This window comes from Aquarana catesbeiana, linkage group LG01 (genome assembly GCF_042186555.1).
Source record: "Aquarana catesbeiana isolate 2022-GZ linkage group LG01, ASM4218655v1, whole genome shotgun sequence".
NCBI lineage: Eukaryota > Metazoa > Chordata > Amphibia > Anura > Ranidae > Aquarana > Aquarana catesbeiana.
Window position 1 is genome coordinate 746,827,928 of NC_133324.1, and position 19,975 is coordinate 746,847,902.

The window sequence follows — 19,975 nt, forward strand, 5'->3', positions numbered from 1 at the left end:
AAGTGCTTTCTTTTGCGGTTTACATTTTTTGCTCTATAAACAAAAAAAGAGCGACAATTTTGAAAAAAACAAACAAACGTATTTTGTACTTTTTGCTATAATAAATATCCCCAAAAAACGAAACAAACAAAAAAAATGTCTTCACCAGTTTAAGCCAATATGTATTCTTCTACATATTTTTGGTTAAAAAAGAAATCGCAATAAGCATATATTGATTGGTTTGCACAATACTTATAGCGTCCACAAAACAGGGGACATATTTATGGCATTTTTATTATTTATTTATTTTTTACTAGTAATGGTGGCGATCTGCAATTTTTAGCGGGACTGCGACATTGTGGCGGACAGATCGGACACTTTTTTGGGACCATTGACATTTGTACAGCAATCAGAGCTAAAAATAGCCACTGATTACTGTATAAATATCAGTGGCAGGGAAGGGGTTAACACTAGCGGGCGATCAAGGGGTTAAGTGTGCTCCCGGGGAGTGTTTCTAACTGTATGGGGGCTGGACTGACTGGAGGAGGAGAGAGATCGCTGTTCCTGATCACTAGGAACAGGAGATCCCTCTCTCTAACCCTCCTGTCAGAACCCTAACAGATCCCCATTTTGGCTCTCGTTCCAGCGATCACGGGTGGCCGGCAAATATCGCGGCCGCTGGCCACGCGCATGGGGTCACCTGCCATACAGCGGGCGCATGCGCCTGCTATGGCTCCTTGAAGGGGCCGACGTACACCTGTGATTTGCTGGAACGTGTCAACCTGCCGCCATGCGACGGCGGCTTGGTTGGCAAGTGGTTAAGCTAGAAGTGTCACCTATTCCAGCACTGCTATATAAAGCCTCTAAATTGAGCCACAGAAAGTTTTCAATATACCAGAAATGTGTTATTGTATTTTTGTTTTTTATTGAAAAATGTGACTTAATGTTTTAAGCATGTGTTGTTTTAACTGTCACATAAGACAAGCAAATGAAAAATCACAAGAGGAAAAAATATTAGATGCCATGTGTAAAAGTGGCAGTCCTGAAGTTAGACTCCAAATGTGAATGTAATAGGGGAGATTTTTGTAAAATACTGAGCTATAATTTTGATACCCAACTCTAGTGTCCCTTTAAAGATTATTAACTGGGAAAACCTAGGCAGAATGGTGTGGTACAGGTCCCACTCTGTAGGGCACATACCAGTCAGAGCTGGAAGGAGATTAAGCACTTGTCTGCTTTTATGTTTTGTATGCAAAATGGAAAAACAAAGCAGGCGAAAACAGGTGCCATGCTGACTTTCTGCGAAAATTTAAAAGTTAATAAACGTGAAATGTTGTACAGTAATGTTTTAATGCTGTACAGATGCAGGACAAGCACCGCTGACCAGTGCTAAGGGAGTCCCCAGCATTTCCTTTAAAAATGGTTCACTGGTTTAAAATTGTCCCAAGTTACAATATTTATTGGGCAATACGGTAAGACTGCAAACACTTAGGACAGTGATAATAGAACTGTTGTGGAAATAAAAGAACTTGCCAAATCTGGCAGACCAATCGTCTCTACAGCTGGAGAGTTGTAGGATTTCCAATCACAGATTACACTGAACAGGAAGCGATATTTTACAGCACAAGACATTTAAATGTTTAAAACCAAAACAAGAATGCACACATATTGTGAAATGTTAAAAAATATTGCTATTTCTGTTTGTAGAATGGAGAGAATTGAGACCACAGTCATCTGCCTGCTGGAATAGTTCTTCCCGGAGGACTCCATGGAGGAGGGGGAGAAGGGGGGTCAGCGTCTAAAATCACTTGCCGCTTTCTCTGCTTCTTTTGCTCCTTTTTAATCTTTTCTTGTTGCTCTTTTTTCTCCTGTTATAACGACACATTAGTAAACGGTTATTGCATTGTTAAGAGTTACTTCTTGTTGAATCACCCTGGCTGGAATTTATTTATACTTCTGACATCCAATTAAGTTGTGGAATAAATTTGTTACACAAATTCCAAGACTTTGCATATGAAATCACTTGCAGTTAATTCTACTGATAGCCTGTGGCCATTTTATGTAGAAACCCACAGAGCTGGGGCAGCGCCAATGTGTGTCAAAGGTAAATAATTATGTAAGCATGGAAATGGCACTTAAAAATAAAAGATGATGTGCAGCTTCATCATTAAAGATTTTTTTTTTCACATCTGTATTTAGCGAACAATAGTGCTTGGGGAATCATTGCCATGTATTAAAGTGGTTGTAAACCACTGCACTTTTTTTTTTCCCTTACCTGCAAGGCAAAGGCATAATGTGCTAGTATGCATCGCATACTAGCACATTATGTGAAACTTCCCTCAAAACGAAGCCTTCCAGCGATGCAACGTCATCGCTCGAGACAGCTTCCATCTTCACCCGCCTTGGTTCTCGGACTCCAGCTCTGTGACTGTCCGGAGCCACAATGACGTCACTCCCGTGCATGTGCTCAGGAGCCACCGGTCACGGCACAGGGTTCTGAAGAAATGGCATGGGTGGCCGTTCCTTCAGCGCGCATGCAGCAGTGATTTCACTGGCCGCATGTACAGTAAATATCTCCTAAACTGTGCACATTTAGGAGATATTTACACTACCTATAGGTAGGCCTTATTATAAGCTTATCTATGTAAAATATATCTATGTAAAATTTAAAGATGGAAGTTTACTTTACGTATTAAAAAATCTGTATATCGCTAGTAAAAACAGATATAGAGTTGCCGTTTAAAGTGGAGTTCCACCCATTTAAAAGTCAGCAGCTACCAATGTGTAGCTGCTACATTTTAATAAACAAATACTCACCTGTTCCACGGTCCAGCGATGTGGCTGCTCAAAGCCTCGCTCCTCTCCCCCTCCTCCCTGCGGCTCCGGCATTTCAAGTGTGGGTTCACAGCTGGGAGCACACTGCGCATGCGCGAGCCGTGCTACGCATCATATATGGCCGGGCAATCTTCTGGGACCTGTGACATGTCCCAGAAGATTGCAGCGAGGGAGGGGGGAGAGGTGAACTTCCTTCCAGTGCTGTGGCGCTAGGAGAGATAGTGGGAGCTGGGTATCTGTGAAAACTAGGTACCCGCTCCCCCCCCCCCCCCCCCAAAAAAAAAAAAATGACATGCCAAATGTGGCATGTCAGGGGGTCATGAGTACTTAAAGCGGAAGTTCCATTTTTGAGTGGAACTCAGCTTTAACTGGTATGTCGCTTAGCACAAGTGCACCAGCATGCCCACGGCACTCGCTACGATTGGTCATAGCGATCACATTATTTTAATGTCAAAACAGTCATGAATGGCTTCCATTCATGGCTGTACTGTGATGCTGTGATTGGCCCACAGCTATCACATGGTACCTGGGCCAATCACAGCACTGTGTACCATCTGATTAGTTGTAGCCAGTCACAGCATGTCAACAGTAAGCATGCTGTCAGTAATAGACAGCCAAACATGACAGTTAACTATTGCTTATAACTGATCATCACTGTTACAAGCAATAGCAGTGTAAATAAAAAAATCCCTGATAACACCCCAGAGTAGTACAGTGTCACTGAACTACTTTTATGAATGTAAAAAACAAAAAGCAAAAATGACAAAAATGTTAAAAAAGAAAAAGAAAAGAAAAAATAGGGTTGTTAAAGTGGAATAAAAAAATTACAATTTTTTTTTTTTTTTTTACATACTGTCAACAGCTCATCAGTATCCCTGATCACTGCCACACCAGTCAAATGATGAGACTGTACTGCACTGATAACAGTAAGTAAAAAAAAAAAAAAAAAAAAAGAGAAAAAAAAAAAAACATATTTTATTTAATTTCTTCAATTACAACTTCAAAAAACTCGCCATGCACCTTACTAAATACCTTGAACTGTCTACTGTCCAAAAAAAGGGATCATTTGGGGGGCACTGTCCTGACATTTTAGGACCTCAGTCAATACATAAGGATTGATCAATGTTGTAATATATAAACACCATAGTTTGTAGACTCTATAACTTTCATGCAGACTAAATAATATACCCTGATTTGGGTTATTTTTACCAAAGAAATGTAGCAGAATACATTTTGGCCTTAATGTATTAAATAAGATTGTTTGCAAAATCTGAGAACAGAAACTAAGAAAAGCATGTTTTTTTTACAAATTTTCTATATTTGTTCATTTATATAGCAAAAAAAAAAAAATCCAGTGGTGATCAAATACTACCAAAACAAAGCTCTATTTGTGTAAAAAACAATATATGAATAAAATTTTCGTATAGTGCTGCATGACTGCATAATTGCCAGTTAATGTAGCATAGTGCTGAAGAGCAAAAAATGTCCTAGTCATGAAGGGGGTAAAAGCTTCCGACCGTCAAGTGGTTAAATAGTATAAACTTAAAAAAAAAAAAAAAATAATAATAAAACTAGCAAGGGGGTATCACGAACCAGGTTATATACACTATATGGCCAAAAAGTACTGTATGTGAACAACCTTACAAATTATTAAGGTCAGGTGTTTACACTGATGGATACTGTGATGCTACAGCACAAAGATATTTTTGGAAAATTGTGTACCTCCAACCTTGTGCCAATAGATTCGGGAAGACCCTTTTCTGTTCCAGAATCGCTGAGCCCATGTGCACAAAGCAATGTCCATAAAGACATGGTTAAATGAGGCTGGTGTGGAGGAAAATGAGGGGCCTGCACAGAGCCAGGACCTCGGTCCTATTAAAAACCTTTGTGAGGAACTGGAATGCTGATTGTGAGTCAGATCTTGTCTAACACCACTTGATATAACAAATTCTCTTTTGGTAGAATAAGCACAAAAACCCACCAATACACTCTAAAATCTTGTGGCAAGCCTTCCCAGAAGGTTTGAGGCTTATATAGCCACAAAGAAAGGGCAACTATATAATAATGCACATGGCTTTGGAATGGAATGTCCAACAAGCTCATAAAATTGAGATACTCAGGTGCAAACAAATGTTTGGCCAAAATGTACCATTCTAAAAAGGAAAAAGAGAAGCTTGTGAAAGGAACAAAGGTTTTGGATTGGTACTGCATATATGTGCTTTCCCCCCCTCCTGGAAGGGGGGGGGGGAGTGATGCTGAAAATAATTCATGTAATTCCAGTTCCACTTTGAACACTTGGATAAATGGAAAAAATACTATAAATTTTAGGTATGATATATACGTGAATAAAACATGTTTTGTTGACATCATACTACTTACCAGCCATTCCTCATATAGGTCTAAAGCCCTTTGCTCCTTCTCTTTTTTCTCTGATATTATTTTCTCCACTTTTAGTTTCTCATTCTTTTTTTCTTTTTTCTTTTCCTTCAGCACAAGTTCTTTTCTTTCATTCCTACAATTAGCACATTAGCAAAGTTGTCTCACATCCTTCCATAATCTTGTACAATAGCAACTACAATACTACAACGGCTAATGTAACATTTATAATTAAGAATATGGGTTTGCTTAGAAAAGTTAAATCGGATTACCTATTTTAAAAAAATAACCCATCATTCTTTCTGAATATGCCTAAGGCCTAATTAAAGTGGGCTGTCCCAGGGGAATGCAGTCTGAATGGATATATACAGTGGGGACGGAAAGTATTCAGACCCGCTTACATTTTTCACTCTTTGTTATATTGCAGCCATTTGCTAAAATCATTTAAGTTCATTTTTTTACCTCATTAATGTACACACAGCACCCCATATCGACAGAAAAACACAGAATTGTTGACATTTTTGCAGATTTATTAAAAAAGAAAAACTGAAATATCACATGGTCCTAAGTATTCAGACCCTTTGCTCAGTATTTAGTAGAAGCACCCTTTTGATCTAATACAGCCATGAGTCTTTTTGGGAAAGATGCAACAAGTTTTTCATACCTGGATCTGGGGATCCTCTGCCATTCCTCCTTACAAATCCTCTCCAGTTCTGTCAGGCTGAATGGTACACGTTGGTGGACAGCCATTTTTAGGTCTCTCCAGAGATGCTCAATTGGGTTTAAGTCAGGGCTCTGGCTAGGCCATTCAAGAACAGTCACGGAGTTGTTGTGAAGCCACTCCTTTGTTATTTTAGCTGTGTGCTTAGGGTCATTGTCTTGTTGGAAGGTAAACCTTCAGCCCAGTCTGAGGTCCTGAGTACTCTGGAGAAGGTTTTCGTCCAGGATATCCCTGTACTTGGCCGCATTCATCTTTCCCTCGATTGCAACCAGTCGTCCTGTCCCTGCAGCTGAAAAACACCCTCACAGCATGAAGCTGCCACCACCATGCTTCACTGTTGGGACTGTATTGGACAGGTGATGAGCAGTGCCTGGTTTTTCACACGTACCGCTTAGAATTAAGGCCAAAAAGTTCTATCTTGGTCTCACCAGACCAGAGAATCTTATTTCTCATCTTGGAGTCCTTCAGGTGTTTTTTTTTGCAAACTCCATGCGGGCTTTCATGTGTCTTGCACTGAGGAGAGGCTTCCGTTGGGCCACTCTGCCATAAAGCCCTGACTGGTGGAGGGCTGTAGTGATGGTTGACTTACTACAACTTTCTCAGATCTCCCGACTGCATCTCTGGAGCTCAGCCACAGTGATCTTTGGGTTCTTCTTTACCTCTGTCACCAAGGCTCCTCTCCCCCTATAGCTTATTTTGGCCGATGGCCAGCTCTAGGAAGGGTTCTGGTCCTCCCAAACATCTTCCATTTAAGAATTATGGAGGCCACTGTGCTCTTAGGAACCTTAAGTGCAGCAGAATTTTTTTGCAACCTTGGCCAGATCTGTGCCTTGCCATAATTCTGTCTCTGAGCTCTTCAGGCAGTTCCTTTTGACCTCATGATTCTCATTTGCTCTAACATGCACTGTGAGCTGTAAGGTCTTATATAGACAGGTGTGTGGCTTTCCTAATCAAGTCCAATCAGTATAATCAAACATAGCTGGACTCAAATGAAGGTGTAGAACCATCTCAGGGATGATCAGAAGAAATGGACAGCACCTGAGTTAAATATGAGTGTCACAGCAAAGGGTCTGAATACTTAGGACCATTTGATATTTCAGTTTTTCTTTTTTAATAAATCTGCAAAAATGTCAACAATTCTGTGTTTTTCTGTCAATATGGGGTGCTGTGTGTACATTAATGAGGAAAAACAATGAGCTTAAATCATTTTAGCAAATGGCTGCAATATAACAAAGAGTGAAAAATTTAAGGGGGTCTGAATACTTTCTGTCCCCACTGTATATATATATATATATATATATATATATATATATATATATATATATATATAACATACTGTATGTCAGCCAGGACAGGAACTTGGGACTCCTAAGCCTACATGCTTTCAGGCTCAGATACAGGGAGACCCAGGAGGTTAGGTTGCTGACAACTATAGGGATTTACAGGGTAGGACAGCCTACTGATGCTTGGATGAATATCTGAGGCACCATGCGGGTAAGCTGTGTCCCCTATGCCTATTAAAATGTCAGCTTTTCATGCTTGCCTGGAGTAAACCGTTAAAAGCTAAGAATATTTTGGAATTTTATACATGAGATAAACACTCTTGACATGGTAACGAATTCCAGATCCCTCAAGTTCTATACACCAGACCTGATGCTAACACTGCATGGAAAAACACAGCTGTGTACTGTAACTCACTTATTAGTAAGTGATTACCATACAGTAAGTACTCTTACCATGTTTTAAAAGCAGTCATGCTGTTGCTCTTTTTCTCCGAGATCATATTTTGCTCCTTCAACTTTTTTTCCATTTCAAGATTCTTTTCTTTAAAAGCTTTTTCTTTCAAATGATCTTCCTTTGACTCTTTCCACTTTTCAAAAGCCTAGAAAACATTTCTGTGTTATTCACAAGGCTGGCATAACCTGGTTGACCACTTTTTACTTGATAGTTTCTAGGCAGGAATAGAGGAAGAGGCAGCAAACCTTCCCACTTTACTGGCATAAGGGCAGAACCTGCTAACCTCAGTGAAGGTATTCACTAAGTGTTGAGTACACCTGCATTCCTACTGAAACATGTACACAGCCTGGATATAGTATACATACATGCACAGAAAAACACCTTCACAGAGAACATGGGTGACTTGGCCGGAGGTGGGTTTTATATAGAAGAAATCCTACATTGACCCCCCCACCCTTTGCCCACAGAATTCATAGTGGCAATTAAGATTACTAGGGCAATATCCTGTATTTATTGGCTGTATGTGTGGGGCAGAGTGGCTCAAACTGGTACTCCTATTATCAAGATCATTATAATATATTTAATATAAATATCATATATATTTTAATAAACAAGAACCAGTATACTTTTGGTACCTTTCTGCAATCCTGTTTTCTGCATGCAATATCTTGAAGTTCTTCTAAATTTTTCTTTTCTTCCAGTTTTTGCTTTGTTCGAATTTCTTTAATATACTTTTTCTTTTCTGATTTCCAGGCCATAAAAGCAGCCATGGCCTCTTCTTTCTTCATGTTATTCTGCTGCAAACACAATATTATTTGTGGTTTACTGTAACAGCTGCACAACTGGCCCTCTGGCATTTTAGTATATTACTGTGGGGTATTCAGTTATAGTGGATGGGATTTCTACTAAACAGATTTTCTTTACTTCCGCGATCAGCTGTGATTGGCTGAGAGTCCCAAGGAGTCGGCGATCACAGAGTACGCCGCCTACATGCACCAAGGTGTGCTCCGGCAGCGCAAGAACGGAAGGATGTACATGGACACCCTTCTGGCATTTTAAGCCCCCGCTGCAGCCGTCTTTCGGCTATAGAATGGGGACCAAGTGGTTAAAGTGGGCCAAAAATAAAAATCAACACAAGTGGTAATAAAATATAAAACTGTAAATGGGGTCTACACAAGCGATGCCTTGAAAAGTCAGATATTGGTAAATGTCCTGTGAAACAGGAGTGGTTGTCTGCGAACCCGTCACAGAGGATAGGTTATAAAGCAGTTTGTAATGAATGCAAAATATATTTGGGTTTGTTTCCCATAGAACCATTGCCAATTTGTGGGATGAACAATTGAAGTTGTATCTCCCTCAGGGCTCTGGCTAAGCCTCTACCAGGTTTGTTTTAATTATTATAGATGGACCTCTTGGTCCTTGATTGCTGAGCTTTAAACTCAAAATCTCCAGCACTACAATTGGCACAAGTGTACAAAAAAAAGCAAAAACTCTATTATCCATTTACCTGAGCATCCTGCTTTTCAGATCCTTAATTACAGTAATGCCCTGTACACACGGTCGGATTTTCCGACGGAAAATGTGTGATAGGACCTTTGTTGTCGGAAATTCCAACCGTGTGTGGGCTCCATCACACATTTTCCATCGGAATTTCCGACACACAAAGTTTGAGAGCTTGCTATAAAATTTTCTGACAACAAAATCAGAAATTCCGATCGTGTGTACACAAATCTGATGCACAAAGTGCCACACATGCTCAGAATAAATTAAGAGACGAAAGCTATTGGTTACTGCCCCGTTTATAGTCCCGACGTACATGTTTTATGTCACCGCGTTCAGAATGATCGGATTTTCCAATAACTTTGTGTGACCGTGTGTATGCAAGACAAGTCTGAGCCAACATCCGTCGGAAAAAATCCATGGATTTTGTTGTCGGAATGTCCGATCAATGTCCGACCGTGTGTATAGGGCATTACTGTATAGAGGCTCAGAAACAACAATTACATGAGAAGCTCCTTTCTTATCTTCCAAGGAACAGTGGGTGGTAGTAATCTGAGCAGGAACTTCTTGCATGTCTTTTCAAAACTCTAACCTGCTCTGCCCACTCTATACCAGCTCTGCTCAAATCGTCTTCTTAGCCTCACCACTCCACTCACTAACTTTGCAATGCACGATAGGATGTATGTTTTTTTTTTTTTTTGGGGTCGAGCAGAGATGACGTGAAATTATTAGTAGCACTACTCTTTGCCCGAACACATAGACTAAGGAGATGTGATCGAACGGCGGGTACTGAGGACATCATAAATGAGGATATTATTTGTCTTTGTGGCATAGAAAGGCTAAGGAGAAAAGGAAGATCATAGTTGCAATCCTTGGTCTGACATTAAAGATTTATTGTTTGTTTAAAGGTATCCCAGAGCTGAGCTTTAAATAGGAATTTACTGTTTAGTTGTGACCATAGATGTAATTTAGTCACTGCAGATTGTGCTAAGATTTTACTACAAAAGGTTTCTATCTTATGGATGTGGGACAAGAGGTCAGAGACCTTTTTAGCCTTGATTGATTTAGGTCTGGAGCCCTGTTCTAGGATTCTTCTTATATAGCACTTATGAGTTTCCCATACTGTTAGAAGGGAGGCGTCTGAGGATGGGTTGTCCTGTACGACATTTTTAATTTCTCGCTCAACCATATCTGGGACTTCAGTATAGCGATATTTGTTTTTCTGGATTACTAGCTTTCCTTGTGGTAAAAGAAAAATAGCCTATACATTTTAAAAACAGATAAAACAAAGCAGCTTCCTCATCAGGTAATAGTGGTAAAGCCACTGAGGAGCTAGAGGCTGAGGTGTCAGCTTCAGAAGGAAGGTGGAACAGGCTCAGGGTGTAGAACTGTCAGACAGAGCTGACCTCAAATAAGTGGAGTCTCATGATTGGCTGGTGGCCTCCTTCCATTCTTTGGGTTAGGCATGTCATAAAGAGGTATGGAGAAGAGGCACCATATTGGTTGTGGCCTGTATAGAGGTTTGAGCATTCTCGGAGTCAAAGTATTTATGCAAGGCTCTCAGTTTCTGGGCATTTGATGTTCCAGATGCCTTTCGCTTTTTAGACGTGAAACGGCTGCTTTACTCATCTTATCCTACTAAAAGATAGCGTAAAATACAAAGCTCCATCTTGGTTGCATTTCTACAGCTCCATCAATGGTCACATCCTCAGTGTGAACAGTACTTTTGCACAATGTGCTGATCGATTTGAGACCCCATGAATTTGAACTGGAAACAGTCGGCTTTCCCCTAGGAACATCTCATTCCATTAGCCCTCTCCCAACCTGATTTGAACTTTTTTCACTATCAAGGATACATCCTAAATCTTACAAAATAGATTTCCCAGGGTTCTTTAGGACCAAGCCTATTGTTTAAGTTAAAATCATTTTGTTTTTGCTAGAAAATTGCTTAGAACCCCCCAAACATTATATATATTAGTATAATAAAGTTGCAATACTTTATGTCACACCGTATTTGCACAGTCTTACAAACATAATTTTTTTGGAAAAAATACACTTTTTTGAATAAGAAATCAGTAAAATTAGCCCAATTGTTTTCTATATTCTGAAAGATACAGTTACGCCGAGTAAATTGATACCCAACATGTTATGCTTCAAAATTGCGCCCGTTCGTGGAATGGCAACAAACTTTGACCCTTAAAAATCTCCATAGGCGAGGTTTGAAAATGTATACGTTACCAGTTTTGCTTTGAGTTAAAGAGGAGATCTTTTGCTAGAATTATTGCTCTCGCTCTATCGATCGCAGCGATACCTCACATGTGTGGTTTGAACACCATTTACGGGCACGACTTATGTCTTTTTTTCAATAAAAAAAATTGTCCCTTTAACCGCTTGCCGACTACCGCACACACAAATACGTCGTCAGAATGGAACGTACAGACAAATGGGCGTAACTGTACGTCCCTCTGAATTTGCAGCCTTGCGGGCGCGCATGCTTACTCGCGATCTTGAGACGGAGAGGCAGAATGGGGAGATGCCTATGTAAACAAGGCATTTTCCTGTTCTGCCTAGTGACATGACAGGGATCCACTGCTCCCTGTCATCGGGAGCAGTGATCGCCGTCATGTCAGTGGTAGCCCACCCCCCCACAGTTAGAATCACTTCCTAGGACACACTTAACCCCTTGATCGCCACCTAGTGTTTAACCCCTTCCCTGCCAGTGTCATTTATACAGTAATCAGTGGCTATTTATAGCACTGATCATTGTATAAATGACAATGGTCCCAAAACAGTGTCAAAGGTGTCCGATGTGTCCGCCATAATGTAGCAGTCCCGATAAAATCGCCACCATTACTAGTAAAAAAAATAAATTATAATAAAAATGCCATAAATCAATCCCCTATTTTGTAGAAGCTATAACTTTTGCACAAACCAATCAATATACGCTTATTGCGATTTTTTTTTTTTTACCAAAAATATGTAGAAGAATACATATTGGCCTAAACTGAAAAAAACATTTTTTTTTATATATATTTTTGGGGCATATTTATTATATCAAAAAGTAGAAAATATAGCTTTTTTCAAAATTGTCTCTTTTTTTGTTTATAGCGCAAAAAATCAAAACCGCAGAGGTGATCAAATACCACCAAAAGAAAGCTCTATTTGTTGCAAAAAAAGGACATCAATATTGTTTCGGTACAGCATCGCACGACTGCGCAATTGTCAGCTAAAGCGACGCAGTGCCGAATTGCAAAAAAAAGCTCTGGTCAGGAAGGGGGTAAATCCTTCCGGGACTAAAGCGGTTAAGACCATTGGACGGAAGTAACGTTTGACATCGCTTCTGTCATCCAATGGCAAAGAGTCGAGTGGGGGTCATCATTCCCTCACTCGACTTCATTTCCAGGGGAAAGGATCGGATCGTCTCCGCCGCTACCAATGGTTCCGGTAAACGGTGGTGATAAAAGTGATCTCCCGGCGAATCCGCTGCAGAGACCAAATTTACCTTAAAGTGGACCGCTCACCGTGAATAAAAATACCAGGGTTATGGCAGCTATCTGCTGCCATAACAATGGTATTTAACATCAAAGTAGCGATGTATATCCACGGTGGGCAGAAGTGGTTAATGATTAAAAACGTGTTGCAAAAGTCTCTGTTATAAAGAATACCATATTTAAAAGAAAAACAAAAAACGGTCGACCGGGCTTGGAAATCTCAGTTGATTGTGCAGTGCTTCATAATGTAAGGAAACATTACAAAAAACCCAATGCTGTATTTCCAGCCTACAATGTGTGCTAAATAATGTATGCAAAATTTCAGACATACAAAGGATCATTTAATAGGTGAATAGTTTCCTAAGATATAAGTAACACCATGATATATCAACAATTTATAATGGGCACAATGAACATATGATGACCACATAAAATAATACTGTTCATATCCCAAGCTTGTAGCACCAAACTAAGCACTTTTCATTGAACAGTAATTACGTATTTGTAAATGCGCTTACTGTAAATGTACTTATTGCCTGTCTGGAAAATAGTGACATTGTGGTGAACAACTTTTATTTGGTGAGTCACAATTTACAAAATAAGTTAAAAAAAAATGTATATAAGCATAACCAATTATTCACAGACTCCAAAGTTTTAAGCCTTGCATAGCTTATGCATTGGGTTGATTTCAGTCAAATTACCACATTCAGTCTTTATAAAGATACCTTTAGTGAGTTTAAAGCTGTTTATTCAGCTCACATAGAGGTAGGATGGGTTGACTGGCTGCAGGAATGTACAATGACTGAAACAAAAGCAATTACAGGGTATGGAGAAAGGGAGTGGAAACAAGCACAACATCTTTGTAAACATATCAAATCAGTTACAGAAATTTACAGCAAATCACATATTGTACTGTAAGATAGTGACATACAGGTTACATACATCTAAGAACAGCAATTTGACATGCACATTTACCAGCTTTAGTTTTTCTTTCTTTTCTTCCTCTTCAGCCATTTTCATTTTATGACCTTCTTGAAGAAACATTTTCTTCTTTTCCAGCCAGTTCTGCAATGCAAAAAATGCAGTTGGATTTAATAGACACGCTCAGCAGATATTCATCTACTTGTTTCTAAATATTAATCAGTTATTTTCTAGAGGTGTAAAATGTGATGTTGCAAAATAAAAGAAAATGAGATTGTAGCACCATAATCCTAAGAATACTTTAATTAAACTATTTTGAATAATTTCACCAGTAGAAAATGCTAACAAACAAAACAAACATTATTTATAGGCCTCATTCACACTAGACGTTAAAATAACGTTATAAAAACACCAGTAGCTTTGCAGTGAGTTTTTCAAATTTCTCCAACGTTTTTTAGCGTTTTTCTGCTTTATCTTTTTTTTTTTAATGGATCAAAAACGCCAAAAACGTCCAAAAATGCTGGGGAGCTGTGTTTTTGAGCATTTATCAGCATTTTTTTTTTACGTTAGCGCATTTACTTTTTACAGCTAAAAACTCCTCTCAGAGCCCACTAGTTTTGTTTTTTTTTTTTAAAGTCAAAAAACGCCCCAGCCAAAAACTGCTGACAACAGCCTATGTGTGCATGGACACATAGGATAACATGATGGGGAGTTTACTGACTGAAGCGAAAATAAAAGCAGCTGTAAAAACGTCCAAAAATGTCCAGTGTGCATGAAGCTTAGAATAGCCCTTTGTGAAAAATAGTTGCTTATGCAATCAGTGAATGTGTGGCACCAATTAGATTAGCTTATCTGAGGGCATGACAATAAACTTTCAGTACGGGTATGGAAGCAATGGAAAAACAAATTAAATTAAATTTAAATTATTATCAGTTATACAGTTAGAACTCCTGTTAGGTTTTACTTGTTATCTTGTTGAGGAAAGTGGAAAAATAGAGCTGGACCAGCTGGGTTATTTCACTGGTATTGCAATCTTAAAGTATTGATGTTATTCATGCAAGTTATTCATTCATTCATGTTGATCTCATTCATTCATGTGGATCTCCATGGTCTTCTTGGCCTGTAGTGTAATGTAACAAAAGTTGAAACTGAAGTGCCACATTACTGCTAAGAGGTCCACATACAACTTTATTCCAAAAAAGTCAGACATTTCTAAACCAGGCTGCCAAACCAGCTGCTAACAAGGCCTGTGCTTGTAATCACACTGGAAAATAAATACATCAAAGGTCCAGTTCACTTCTAATTTATTCAAATTGTTGTCAATCAAGCCCTGATGAAGGGGGCACTCTCAGACCCCTGAAATACTGTATTTTGGCTACTTTTTTAAATGATTCTCTGAGGACTTTTATCAGAATAAAGTTGTATCTGGACATCCAAGCAATAGTGTGTCTTTTCAATTTTAACTTTTGTTACATTACTGAAATCTTGGTCTCATTAGAGAGATTTTCCCTCACTTTGCCCCTGTGCGACTTGTCATGTGATTTGACAGTTCCAAATGACAGCCATGAGGAGGAATTCCATTGTCAGCAATGGAACCGTTCATATCGTCGCGTCTCATGTTGCAGCAATTATGAAAAAGGTTCATGCACAATTTTTTACAGATTTCATTGCGACTTGTTTAGACTTCTGTTAAATGAAGTTTCAAGCCGCAATGAAATCGGCAGTGCAAATTGCACTGATGTGCGGCTTTGAAATCGCACTGAACTAGCGCAATTTCAAATCAATACCGGTGTGAACCAGGGCTTTCTGTTCTGAGGACAAACTTTACCGGGCAGGAAATTAGGGAAAATCTCCAACAGGAAAGCAGACAATAATAAAAAGCTAACAGAAGTTTTGGCATTCGCCATTTTTAACGTCCTACTTCTGTCTGTGCTGCTGTTTGAGAGTTTTTCCCAGACTTTTTTCCTGGGGACAACCCCTTTACCAGACAGTAAGTAAAGTAAGTAAAAGAATCTCTCCAACACAATCTTCAAGACCTGACAAGAGTCTTAATCCTTCCCCACTCTATCCAGAACTAAAAAAAAAAAAAAAAAAAAGTGTTGGTCCCTTTAAACAATTTTGGGATGTTCCCTCTTCCAACCCTTGACAGCACTTGGTAGAGCCACATTTGGCTTCAATTACAGCTCCAAATCTTTTTAGTTATAAACGTTACCAATTTTGCACATCTGGAATTTTGGTGAGGCTTTATCTTTTATCAGAATAAAGTTGTATCTGGACATCCAATCAATAGTGTGGCTTTTCAATTTTAACTTTTGTTACATTACTGAAATCTTGGACTCGTTAAGAGAGATTTTCCCTCATTATTGTCAGGAAAGGGTAAGATATATCATTTGGCGTGCAGTACTGGGGTCCACCAGCAGGTGTCTCCTGGCAGTTTGGAACTGTCAGGGGAATCTTTCGCTGTTGGTGTTATTTCATCTTTTGGCCGCAGTACTGACGTCCACCAGCGGATGGATCCTGGCAGTATGGAGCAGACAACACTCCCTGCGCTCAGGTGTTACATGAAGACAATTATTGTCAGTCCCATAAATACCCAGCAAGCCCTCACATGCTTGCCTTAGTATCTCTCTCCTTGAGCCCTGACCTTGTTTGCTTGTTAACCGATCCTGAGCCTGCATCCGATCTTGTTCCCGAGCTTATCCTGACCCGGTTCCTTCTGTGTTCCTGTACCCTTCAGCCCGATCCATCCCCTCTCTGTCCTGTTGGTTCCCTGTCCCTCATTTACTGATCTTCCTGTGTATGACCTTGGCTTGGCTAACGTTTATGCTTCTGGAATATCCCTTGTCCTGCTGACCTGCCGTGTATGACCCTGGCCTGGCTGACATCTGCGATTCTGGTACTGCCCCTTGCTGTATATATTGTTGTTGTTGGTGGGTTTTTTGGGTTGGTTGTGCACTGTTTGTATTTTCTTATTTATCATCTATCTTAATAAATATCATTATTCACTTTACATGTGTTTTGGGTTATCTCTGTGCAATCCACACAGTCTGGTCTACTAATTCTCCTGATAGTATACCAAGGCCTCCCTGACCAGACGTGGCTGCATTGAGGAATCCTCCTGGTTTGCTTGGCTCGTTAAAAATGGATTTCAATGAAATTGTCTATTACTCTCTGCTGGCGGCAGAGGATAGTGAATATTGTCGCCAGACGTTAAAAAATTGGTCCAGTGATCAGCTGCTGGAAACGATCCGATCGGCTCATTTCCTAGTAGATCAGGGTCATATGTTATTTGAGGATGTGCAGCCTTTGATTCAGTTATGTGCAAAGCCAGCCCTGTCATGTTTGCCCGAAGGAAGTGATGACTTCTCTCCCCCCTTCAATTGTGGCCAAGTTGAATCCCTGGTATGGCTGTTAGAGGATGAACTTTTTTTTTTTTGATGAACATTATTCCTCTTGTTCCCAGCAGGTGTTATCTGATTGTATTTGTTCAGTACAATCTCTGATTAAACAGGCTGTATGTGAACCAACTTTTGTTCAACCTGTGCTACAGGCGTGGTCAGATCTCTTGTATTTAGCCAAGCCACAACAATCCAGCCCTGCCATTAGTCACCTGCCTTCCCAAAAATCTATCTCCCCATCACCCATGGCAACCTCAGCTACAGCCCAGTATACACAGCTTCCCACCAAGTATTATTACCCAGTCTCTACTCACTGCACCTATCCTGCTTTCAATCCACCTACCTCTTCTCTTCCACCTGTAACAATTCCACAAAACCCTCCTCCAGCCACTATTCCCTGGTCTTCCTTTTGCCCAGTTACATCTTTTTCTTACAGCCCTGCAGTTACCTACAAAGCTACAGTGGCTAAACCAAAAAAGAAACGGAAGTTCTTTCCAACCCACACAATTCTGCCAGTAACCCAGTCTACCTCCACACTGACCAACCTGCACCAGTCTACCTTCACGTCAGTTGAGCCTGATGACCCACCTAAGTCTGATGTCCCCGTGCCTGCTACCCAGTCTGACGTCCCCGTGCCTGCTACCCAGTCTGACGTCCCCGTGCCTGCTACCCAGTCTGACGTCCCCGTGCCTGCTACCCAGTCTGACGTCCCCGTGCCTGCTACCCAGTCTGACGTCCCAGAGCCTGCTGACCGGTCTGATGACCTTGTGTCCATGTTCCAGCCTAAAGTTTTGCTGCCAGTGTTTCAGTCTGATGTGCCCGCTTCCCAGTCTGACGATCCTCTGTCTGCTGCCCAGCCTGATGTGTTCCTGTCCGCTGCCCAGCCTGATGTGCCAATGTCTTCTACTCAGCCTGTTGTGCCAATGCCTGTGCCCGCTGCCCAGTTTGAGGTCCCAGTGCCTGCTGCTCAGCCTGACATCCCAGTGCCCATGTTCCAGTCTGACGCTTCAGTGACTACTGTCCAGTCTGATGTACCTGTTGTTTAACCTGTTATGCCAGCACCTGCTGTTCTGCCTGATGTGCCAGCGCCTGTGTCTGCTGCCCAGTCTGAAGTTCCAGTACCTGCTGCCTGGTCTGATGTCTCGGTGCCCGCTTTCCAGTCCGATGTGCCTGCTTTCCAGCTTTATGTGTCCACTTTCCGGTCTGATGTGCCACTGTCCACTGCCCAGCCTCATGTGTTCCTGTCTGCTGCCCAGCCTGATGTGCCAGTGTCTGCTACTCAGCCTGTTGTACCAATGCCAGTGCCCGCTGCCCAGTTTGAGGTCCCAGTGCCTGCTGCTCAGCCTGAAATCCCAGTGTCCATGTTCCAGTCTTACGCTCCAGTGACTACTGTCCAGTCCGATGTACCTGTTGTTCAGCCTGTTGTGCCAGTACCTGCTGTTCTGCCTGCCATGCCAGCGCCTGTGTCTGCTGCCCAGCCTGAAGTTCCAGTACCTGCTGCCCGGTCTGATATCTCGGTGCCCACTTTCCAGCCTGATGTGCCCGCTGTTCAGCCCGATGAGCCTGCTTTCCGGTCTGATGTGCCCGCCTTCCAGCCTGATATCCTGGTACCTGCCTTCCAGCCTGGTGTCTCATTGCCCGCCTTCCAGCCTGATGCCGTAATATTGGTATCTCAGCCTGAAGTTTCGGTGCCCGTGTCTCAGCCTGAAGTTTCGGTGCCCGTGTCTCAGCCTGCTGAACCGGTGCACATTACCCAGTCTGCTGAACCGGTGCCCGTTACCCAGTCTGCTAAACCGAAGTCCGTCACTCGCCCTGTTAGGCCAGTACCCGTTATTCGGCTTGCCGAACCAGTGCCCGGTGTCCAGCTCGCTGAGCCGGGGCCCGTTACCCAGCCCACTGGGCCGGGGCCCGTTACCCAGCTTGCTGAGCCGGTGCCTGTGATCCGGCCTGCCCTTACGGTGCTCGCTGTTCGGCCTAATGTTCCAGAGCCTGCTGCCCAGCTCGACGACCCGGAGCCTGCTGCCCAGCTCGACGACCCGGAGCCTGCTGCCCAGCTCGACGACCCGGAGCCTGCTGTGATGTGCCCGCTGTCTGCTGTGATGTGCTCGCTGTCTGCTGTGATGTGCCCGCTGTCCGTTTTGAAGTACCCAATGCCCAGTCTGACTTGCCCTCATCTGTTGTTCAGTGTGAGGCCATTAACTTTGGACAATTATTTCTAGTTGGAGCGTCCAGAGGGGTACTGTCAGGAAAGGGTCCGTCCGCTGGTAAGATATATCATTTGGCGTGCAGTACTGGGGTCCACCAGCAGGTGTCTCCTGGTAGTTTGGAACTGTCAGGGGAATCTTTCCCTGTTGGTGTTATTTCATCTTTTGGCCGCAGTACTGACGTTCACCAGCAGATGGATCCTGGCAGTATGGAGCAGACACTCCCTGCGCTCAGGTGTTACATGAAGACAATTATTGTCAGTCCCATAAATATCCGGCAAGCCCTCACATGCTTGCCTTGGTATCTCTCTCCTTGAGCCCTGACCTTGTTTGCCTGTTAACCGATCCTGAGCCTGCATCCGACCTTGTTCCCGAGCTTATCCTGACCCGGTCCGTTCTGTGTTCCTGTACCCTTCAGCCCGATTCATCCCCTCTCTGTCCTGTTGGTTCCCTGTCCCTCATTTACTGATCTTCCTGTGTATGACCTTGGCTTGGCTAACGTTTACGCTTCTGGAATATCCCTTGTCCTGCTGACCTGCCGTGTATGACCCTGGCCTGGCTGACATCTGTGATTCTGGTACTGCCCCTTGCTGTATATATTGTTGTTGTTGGTGGGTTGGTTGTGCACTGTTTGTATTTTCTTATTTATCTATCTAAATAAATATCATTATTCACTTTACATGCGTTTTGGGTTATCTCTGTGCAGTCCACACAGTCTGGTCTACTAAATCTCCTGATAATTATCTTTGTTTTAAATGAATGCTATTTTGAGTTGTGTGTTTAGGGATATTGCCTTTCTAGGGCATCCTCTTC

General features: G+C 41.8%; 1 protein-coding gene across 4 annotated transcripts in view; it reads right to left on the minus strand.

The window, feature by feature from the left end:
* Positions 1 to 416: 416 nt before the first annotated feature.
* Positions 417 to 19,975, minus strand: part of MAP9 (microtubule associated protein 9) — a 170,442-nt gene continuing 150,883 nt past the window's right edge. For 2 of the 4 annotated variants that reach the window (XM_073605579.1, XM_073605587.1), the window contains exons 10-14: positions 13,615 to 13,704; positions 8,284 to 8,445; positions 7,648 to 7,793; positions 5,194 to 5,326; positions 419 to 1,847 (exon numbers count right to left, since the gene is read on the minus strand). In XM_073605579.1, the coding sequence (XP_073461680.1) occupies positions 1,710 to 1,847; positions 5,194 to 5,326; positions 7,648 to 7,793; positions 8,284 to 8,445; positions 13,615 to 13,704 (669 nt within the window). In that variant the 3' untranslated portion in view covers positions 419 to 1,709. Of the gene's footprint in view, positions 1,848 to 5,193; positions 5,327 to 7,647; positions 7,794 to 8,283; positions 8,446 to 13,614; positions 13,705 to 19,975 lie in introns of all 4 variants that reach the window. The other 2 variants (XM_073605597.1, XM_073605604.1) reach the window with 2 other exon arrangements.